The sequence below is a fragment of the Coloeus monedula genome (genome assembly GCF_965178545.1).
Source record: "Coloeus monedula genome assembly, chromosome: 25".
NCBI classification, from domain to species: domain Eukaryota; kingdom Metazoa; phylum Chordata; class Aves; order Passeriformes; family Corvidae; genus Coloeus; species Coloeus monedula.
Genome location: NC_138805.1, coordinates 3127226 through 3136220, shown reverse-complemented (window position 1 = coordinate 3136220; position 8995 = coordinate 3127226). Strand labels below are relative to the sequence as shown.

At 54.5% G+C, this 8995-nt stretch overlaps 1 protein-coding gene across 4 annotated transcripts; it reads right to left on the bottom strand.

Annotated features, from left to right (window-relative positions):
- Positions 1-959: 959 nt before the first annotated feature.
- ACAD8 (acyl-CoA dehydrogenase family member 8) lies at positions 960-8975 on the bottom strand. 4 transcript variants are annotated; one of them, XM_082296945.1, is made up of 13 exons: positions 8858-8961; positions 7176-7393; positions 6976-7076; positions 6447-6616; positions 5672-5781; positions 5361-5437; positions 4956-5093; positions 4661-4822; positions 4174-4309; positions 3975-4072; positions 3608-3760; positions 2595-2697; positions 960-1799 (listed from the first exon to the last, which is right to left on the bottom strand). In XM_082296945.1, exons 2-13 carry the CDS (start codon positions 7231-7233, stop codon positions 1747-1749), a joined length of 1359 nt encoding a protein of 452 aa, XP_082153071.1. In that variant the 5' UTR covers positions 7234-7393; positions 8858-8961; the 3' UTR covers positions 960-1746. The 4 variants fall into 4 exon arrangements, with proteins under 4 accessions (XP_082153071.1, XP_082153070.1, XP_082153072.1 ...); XM_082296944.1 differs by lacking the exon at positions 7176-7393 and having other exon boundaries at positions 8858-8975; XM_082296946.1 differs by lacking the exons at positions 3608-3760; positions 7176-7393 and having other exon boundaries at positions 8858-8975.
- Between the last annotated feature and the right edge of the window lie 20 nt (positions 8976-8995).

Below are 8995 nucleotides of genomic sequence, written 5' to 3'. Positions count from 1 at the left end.
CCGGACCCCCGGGAGAGAGCCCCGGGAGAGAACCCGGACTGAGAGCACGGACCCGGACCCCCGGGAGAGAGCCCCGGGAGAGGACCCGGACTGAGAGCACGGACCCGGACCCCCGGGAGAGAACCCGGACTGAGAGCACGGACCCGGGCCCCCGGCAGAGAACCCCGGGAGAGAGCCCGGACTGGGAGCACGGACAGGGACCCCCGATGGAGAGGCCCCCAGGAGAGAACACGGACTGAGACCACGGGCAGGGACCCCCAAGAGAGAACCCCAATAGAAAGACCCTGGGCAGAGAGGCCCCTGATAGAGACCCCCGGAAGGGAACTTGTACTGAGACCCCGGGCAGGGACCCCCACTAGAGATCCCGGGGAGAGACCCCAGAGAGAGACCTCTGGCCAGAAACTCCCCATAGAGACCCGTGAAGAGAGACCCCGGAGGGAGATTTCAGACAGAGACCCCGGAGGGAGACCCCTCCCTGCCAGCCTGAGACCCCTTCCCAGCCGCAGGGCATCTCCTGCAGGTAGAGGGTCTCTCCGGTGGGCAGGTGGCTGTTTCTCTTTGAGGCACAGGTGTTTATCCTTTAAACCGCCCTCTCTGCCCTGTGGGGGAAATTCAATGTGCAATAAACCGAGGCAGGGGACATTCAGGGCCTGCCAGCAACAGTAGAAACCGAGATAAATAAGTGGAAGGTGTCCCTACCCACGGCAGGGGCTGCAATGAGATGGGTTTAAGGTCCCATTCCATGATTCTGCTGCTAATGCTCTGTGTTATCTTCCCCCCTGCCAAGTACTGGTGAGAAAAAAGAGGAGCTGGCTGATCTGAAGGGGTTAACAAACACATTACTTAAAAAATCCTCAAGCAGAACTATTTTGCAACACCTACTTCAAAAATTCCCTGTCACCTCTGTTTAAACACCTGAAATACCACAGACGGAAAATTATCACAACTGACAGCTCCAGTAACATTTCCATCATTGCTTTATTGATTCCAAACTCGAGAGGAAAAAATAGTTTATTTCACCAATATTTTTACTCACATTGTTCACAGCAATGATTTCACTGATTGGAGGCCACAGAGTTCAATATTTCTGTACATAACCTTAGTTTTTCATCTGCAGTTTTGTGTTGCAAAGGCTTCTTTGAGATTAGGCACCAAGATGTGGTGGGAATACAGAGAACAAGCAGTGGTTGGGATATCAGGAAAAGTTTTCTGGGAAAAGAGGGAGTGTTTCTAGCTAAAGAAGAGGCATCCTGGGATACAAGCACTCTGCAGGTGGTTAGAGCCTGTGGTCACCTGTGGTCACCTGTCCCAGGGGTGCTGTCAGAACCCAGGTTTTTAAGCAGAGCAGTTAATTCCTTCAAAATTAAAGATTTCAGTGATCCCATGGGCTCAGGCCACATCTCTGCCCGAGGTTCCCGTTTCAGTCCTGACTCAGCAGACGTGAGCAGCAGCTCTAGTGTTTTTTTTTCCAAGGAGGACGTGTGGCAAGCAGGCCAGGAGCGGGATTTGGAGACAGAGGCTTGCATTCACAGCTGTGATTTAGGGCTGCACAATGCCAGCCTGGTGACAGCAGCTCTGCCAGGCACAGCATGCAGCTGTGCCATCCAGCTGTGCTCCCACAGGATAAGGCAGGAAGGCTGTTTCCACTGGGGTATCCCCCTCTCCACTCCCAGGGAGAGAGTTAGTGAGCAGGGGAGGGAAACAGGCCGAGCTGTAACAGATGAAGGAATTTTAAGGCTCCTGGCTTCAGCCCTGTAGCAGATTCCTGGCCACAATCATCCTCATGACCTCGTTGGTACCTGCAGCAGGAAGGGAGTGCAAAGGAAACACAGCTAACACACGGTCCAATATCTTCCCCCTCAAAATGCCAAGAGAATTCTTCCCTGATCTGCAGTTTATGGCACAGAGAAGCTCCTCCCACCAGCTGAGGTGGCATTCAGGAGGTGTTGGGCCAAAGCACAACTGCCTAGTGCCAGCACATTGCTTGGGAAAGCTGGTGCTGCTTTTTATTTGGGCATTGGGAGGATGCAGGACCAGGCATCAAGCAGAACTGGGTTTATAGCAACATCTGAGCTCTCTGCTTTACATTTAACACATATACAACACACACACAAGCTGCAAACCCACTCAGTATCGGAAAGAGCACATTCCCTCATCAGGTACCCTGGTTGTAGGTGAGGGGACTTCAAAGCAGGGACAACAAAACGTTTAGGAGGCCAAACTGAGATTATAAAAGGCCAGATACTGTTAGAGGCATGATGTCAAAGAGTGCAAGCAGACCAAAATCACAGGGGGGCAATTGTTAGGGAGAATCACCACGTGACCCGGAGTAATGGAATGAAACTGGACAGAGGCACTGCTAACATGACAACTAAATATCTTCCTCTGCTGTAAGACTCTTAAAATAGCCAGTAACTGCTCCCACACACCCAGAGCTCCCAGCCAGGGGACTCACACACAGGACACCTCATGCTCACAGCAGAGCAGGGCTCTGAAACCCAAGAATCAGAGTCATGTGGGAAGGTGGGGGCCTCCAGGGGAGTTTCTCTCCCAACCCCACTGCTGACTTCACTTGTAATCAGGGTGTCTTTTACCTTCCAGGATCTGGTGGACTCTGATGTCTCGCACAAACTGCTGCACCGCGTAATCCTTCAAGTAGCCGTAGCCCCCGTGCATCTGCAGAGCCTGGTTGCAGATCTAAGAGGATAACACTGCTGTGAGGTGACTTGTGAAGGACACGTCAGTGCCAGTAGCTTGGCAAGGATCCAGGAACCTGGGCTCACTTTTTTACCCTGGTCACCTGATCTCATCTCTTAAAAGCGTGGTGTGACTCTCACAGTCCCCATCAGTGCTGCTCTCGGTGGTACCATGTTACCTGTTTCACATGAAGGGTGTGTTTACGTGAACAGCAATGCACAGAAACACCCAGGGATGGGTACAGAGATACCCAGGGATGGGTATTTCTAGGGAATAAGGTGGTTTTTGCTGCATTTCTATGGTTTGTGGATGCAAACCCAAACCACCTGATTGCCACCTGGCCAGCAGGGCGCTGGTTTCCATGGAAACATGGCTCCATGTGTCCTAGCCCTCAGTTCAGGATAGAAAACATAAGAACAGCAAAAATGCAGAGTGCTGAGCACATAAGACAGCTTCTAAATGACACTGGGCTAGGAAGCGTCAAGTGTTCCTTTTCTCCTTTCTTGCTTTCTCTGTACAGGGATATTTTGATAAGGTAACAAAATAAGATATTTTTCAAAGTGATAAGATCATTTTCAAAGTGATAAGATCATTTTTCAGCGGTCTAGGAAAGACCACTTGCTACCTAGGAACGATCACCCTGCAATATGCAAGTTACCCTTGGAAAAGAAAAATGCTCTGCTCCCTGTCCTGTGTCCCTTTTGGCTCCCTAGGAAGTGGTGTAGAAAGCGCCATGGAAAGATTAATCCTGCAGCCTCCACGTCTTCTAAAACATCCTGTCCTCAAATCAGGCTTGTGGCTCTGGGCTTGGCTTTGGGTCGCTACAAACTTCTCCCTGACACCCTGGGCACTAAGAGGGAGGGTCTCCAAGCTTCCATTTAGGATCCCAAGTGGTGTTTGAGTGACCTACCCCGAAGCACTCGTCGGTGGCAAAGAGCTTGGCCATGGAGCAGAGCACGGCCGCGTCCTCCCGGCCGTCCTGCAGCGCCCGTGCCGCGTTGCGCACCATGAGCCGCGCTGCCACCAGCCGTGTGGCCATCTCTGCCAGCCTGAACTGCAGGTACTGCCAGAGCCAGAGCAAAGGTTGGGTCAGCACCCTCACAGGGGTCCGAGCCACAGCCCCAGCACCTGCAGGCAGGGCTCAGGCCCGACATGCTTCCTTACAGAGGAAGAGCGTGTTCCCAACTTCTCCAGGGAAGGCCCTGTGAAGTGAGGGATGGCCCTTCCAGGATGAGGAAGAGCTGAGCTCTGGAGGGCAGAGCTGCTGCAGGGGTTACCTGGTTGTTGGCGAGGGGTTCCCCAAACTGTTTGCGGACAGTGAGGTGCTCCTGAGCCAGGAGAACTGAGGCGTGAGCAGCTCCTAACGAACAAGAAGCTGGTGGGAGAAGCCAAGGACACAGAGTGCATGTGAAGTTAATTCAGACAGGCAACAAGAAGATCCTGTTCTCCTCCCTTGGCTCTCTTTGCCTTTCTCACCGATGTTTATCCTGCCTCCATTGAGCCCCTGCATGGCGATGCTGAATCCCTGCCCTTCAGCTCCCAGCCGGTTTCCCACAGGAACAATGCAGTCCTCAAAGATCACAGCCCGAGTTGGCTGGGAATTCCAGCCTACCTGGGAAGAAACAGAGCTCCTTCCAGACTGCCTGAGGAGCAGCACAACTCCAGCTCAAACACAGAACCACCAGCCTGCACTCAACCCCTTGGTCTCACTGCCAAGCTGCCACAAAACACCCATGGTCTGCATGGTTTGGCCTCAGTGTGGAAGCTGGAATGGGAGTTTTTGAGAAGAGGTACAAATCCAGTGATCCTTGATGTTCCTGAGACTAAAACCCTTTGCTTACCACAGGGATGGGTATTGGGCAAATTTCACCAAAGCTGGACTTGGCTTGGTAAAACCCTGTCAGGCTGGGACTCCAGTCCCATCCATGAAGAGATACCTAATGCTTTGCACAGACAAACTCACTGGGACAAGAGGACACAGCCCCAGGCTGTGCAGAGGAGGCTCAGGTTGGACATCAGGAAGAATTTCTCCATGGAAAGGGTTGTCAGGCACTGGAAGGAGCTGCCCATGGAGGCTTGGAGTCACCTGGATGTGTCCAAGGAACACCTGGATGTGGCACTCCAGCTGACAAGATAGGGATCGGTCACAGCTTGGACTCAATCTTGGCAGTCCTTCCAACCTTAATGATTCTGTGGTTCTGTGATCTCTGTCCTGCACTTCCCTCAAACACACAGGAAGCACAAACCAAGTCTCTTACCTTCTTCTCCTTCTTGCCAAAGCTGAGCCCTGGCATTCCCTTCTCCAGCACGAGGCAGGAGATGCCCTTGGGGCCTGGGCCCCCTGTGCGACACATGACCACGTACACATCGGTGTCACCTCCCCCGCTGATGAAGGCCTGCAGGAGAGCACAACAAGAAAAGTGGGGCTTTGGGGTGGTTTCATAAACTAACCCTGAGCCCACAGCAGCAGCTGGCAGGGTACAGAGATGGAGGGGCAAAGACCCCACAGCTGGGGGCATTTAGGGACCCAGCTGGTGAAAGCTCTGCAGAGCATGTCCTGCCTTGGGAGAATGCACAGAGATGAGGAGACAGCAGGGAATTGGAAGGACAGTGAGACCCAGGCCCTGGTGTGCAGGCAGGCTTTAGCAGGAGCAAAGAGGTACCTTGGAGCCATTCAGGATGTAGGTGTCCCCTTTCCTCTGTGCTGAGGTCAGCAGGGAAGCTGCATCACTGCCACTCCCTGTTTGAGAGGTAAGGAAGCAGCCAGTAAAGCAGAAGGTCCAGAGCCTACAAATTCTCCCTGGGATCATACCCTGACACCTGGGTTTGTACCACGAGCACGTCAGCAATCATCATCTACCCCTCCCTAACTTCCTCAAATGAACATGGAAAGAAACTTTTCACCTCCAGCCCTGTGCAATGTCCATGTCCAGTTAAAGAGAAAGGAGAAGATGTCCTGGGTGAGGACGCTCACCTGGCTCAGTCAGGCAGTAAGAGGCCAATTTTTCCATGCTACAGAGCGATGGGCAGAACCTGCGCCGCTGCTCCTCGTTGCCAAAGGTGTCGATCATCCAAACACACATGCTGGGGTGGGAGAGAAGGACCAGCATTCAGGATGTGAACAAAGGTTGTACAAGAACATCTCTGGCTGAACAGAGGAAAACTCCACAGAGTTCAGCCACAAGCCCTGAGACCTGAAAATGTATTGTTCCACCTTCCATGCACCCTGACACGCTGCCTTGTGGAACAGCAGGCTCCTGTTTAAGAGCCTCAGTCTCCCCTCTGTGCTCAGCCCTGCTCCCTCTCCAGAAAACTGCACCTGAAGAAGGAGGCAGCATCATTCCAGCTCTCTGTGCCAAGTGACCTGTCACCGGCCATGTCTGTACAAGCAGGACAGCCCCGGGATCAGGTGGTGCCTCTGGCTCTGTTGCAGCACAGCTGAGGCACAAAGGCTTTTTCCAGGCAGGTTACTTATCTACAGACAGCTTAAGTGGCAGAGCAGGGAACAAAATCCAGAACTTAATCCCATCTCGCATGCCACAAAGCTAAAACTACTTCTTGGTGGCATCTCAGTCCTTGTGGCCTATTTGTTTACTGCCATCCAGGGATCCTCACAGGGAGGTGTGTACTCCACGTCACAATTTAAATATTCAAATAATAAGCAGCAGTGAGGGAGCTGCCTCCAGCTGGATTTAGAGCCCACAGAACAGCCAGGCTGACACCATCCACCCCTTCCCAGACACACTCACTTGTGGATGCTCATGTAAGCAGTGGTGCTGGCACATCCTGTTGACAGAGCTTCAAAGATTATGGAGGTGTCAAGTCGTGACAATCCAGAGCCACCAACATCTGGTTTCACATAGATCCCACCAAATCCTAGCTGGGCTGCCTTCCGCATCGTTTCCACAGGGAATATTTCCTATTGGGGCAGGCAGAGATATCCCAATGAATATTCAGGGTCACTTCAATCTCTTTTGGTACCCCTGGGCTACCAGCTCAAGTCCCACCCTCCTGCACAGTTTAAGTCAACTGGGTGGGTCAAAGAAGAGGTGGTACCTACACAGACACGCTCCAGGATTGAATCCAAGATTCAGGTGATTGAATAACCTGGCTAGGAAAGCTTCAAGGTATTTCTGATCATTTACTCCCCCCAGCTACAGCAGCAGCTTCAATGACAATCCCCAGAGCTATTGCATGATCCCCTCAGTGAGGCCTATGGATCATAACGTCCCAAGGGAGGAAAAAGGGAGCAGTCTAGCCCTTCTGAGGCTGTCCTACCTTCTCATCCCACTCGGCCATGTAAGGAGCCATCTCCTTTGCAGCAAAGTCAAGGGCAACTTTTTGGAATTCCTTCTGATCCTCAGTGAGTCCAGTGGATGCTAGGAAAGGAGGAAGACACAAAGACACATCTGTTGTGGCAAAGCAGCACAACCACTTCATCTATAGCCCAAACAATTTCAAGGCACCCGTTAACTCACACAAACAGTTCAGGGTCTCTGCTGCAGACACCATTTCTCTGCTCCTTGGGAATATCATGAACTGTGATGAGAGCAGGGGGCTTTGGGAGGGGCTTTCTTGGGACAAAACAAATCCAAGATGCCAGGTGTCTCTGTTAGCTCCAAGCTAACTGCATGGGAAAGCTGGGACAGGGGAGCACAGTCCATGGCAGCTGTCACTCCATCGCACTAAGTCTGTGCTGCAGAAATATGAGGGAACAGTCCTGGGGTGCTTCAAAGAAAGGAGACTTGGAAGCAAAGAATAAAGCAGCTCTTTGGAAACAGCATCGAAAGCTTTAGTTAGGTTCTGCATTTGAAACCTGTGCTTCATTGACACACAGATCCAACACTGTTCCTCTCCTGAAATTCATAAGGGGTGCTGCTGCTTCAATTCTGAATGTTGTTACATTTAGGCATCAAAGTAATTCATCTGCAGAGTGTTCTGGAACCAGAATGGTTTGGGTTGGAAGGGACCCTAAAGACCATCTTGTTCCAACCCCCTGACACCTTCTGCGAGACCAAGCCCTGTCCAGTCTGGCCTTGAACACCGCCAGGGATGGGGCATCCACAACCTCTGGGCAACCTCTTTTAATTTAAATCCATTCCCCCTTGCCCTATCAGTCTGCCCATTTAAAAAGTCGCTTTCCTTCTTTTTTATAATCCCTCTTCTTTGCGAGATACTCCTTGATTCACTGTCAAATCTGAAAAACGGTGAAAGTCTAACAAAAGCAAGGAGGACCGGGGAGAGGGAAGGACCTTCTTGTGCGCTCTTTCCCACTGCTGAGCACGCTCTAGCAAAGGTAAGGGAGGGACAAGGGAGAGGGTTCTGTCCCACAGCCGGGCACCCGCTGCGGTGTGTCCGCGCCCGCGGCGCCCTGAACGGGAGCGGCGACACAGGAGCACGGACACGGGAGCAGGGACACAGGAGCACGGACACGGGAGCAGGGACACAGGAGCACGGACACGGGAGCGGCGACACGGGAGCGGCGACACGGGAGCACGGACACGGGAGCGGCGACACGGGAGCGGCGACACGGGAGCGGCGACACGGGAGCGGCGACACGGGAGCGGCGACACGGGAGCACGGACACGGGAGCGGCGACACGGGAGCACGGACACGGGAGCACGGACACGGGAGCAGGGACACGGGAGCAGGGACACGGGAGCAGGGACACGGGAGCGGCGACACGGGAGCGGCGACACGGGAGCGGCGACACGGGAGCACGGACACGGGAGCACGGACACGGGAGCGGCGACACGGGAGCACGGACACGGGAGCACGGACACGGGCAGCACGGACACGGGGACACGGGAGCGGCAACACGGGAGCACGGACACGGGAGCACGGGCAGCACGGACACGGGCAGCAGGGACACGGGAGCGGGGACACGGGAGCGGGGACACGGGGAGCGGCGACACGGGGAGCGGCGACACGGGGAGCGGCGACACGGGGAGCGGCGACACGGGAGCACGGACACGGGAGCACGGACACGGGAGCACGGACACGGGGAGCGGGGACACGGGGAGCGGGGACATGGGCAGCTGGAAACATCCCTCCGGGCGGGGACAGGAGCTCCGGGGCCACCGACCCGCCGTCCATGTCCCCCAGCCCGCCTTCCCCGGGCCGCGGGGGGTTCCCCGCTCGGGGCCGGGCAGCTCCTTACGGTCGAGGCAGGACGCGATCCCTCGGCGCCCCAGCAGCAGCCGCGCCGCTGCCCGCGGGGCCGCTCGCCACGCCATGGCCATGGCCGCGCGGGGCCGCTCCGCCTTCCGCTGCCCGGCTTCCGGTTGACGGCGGGGCA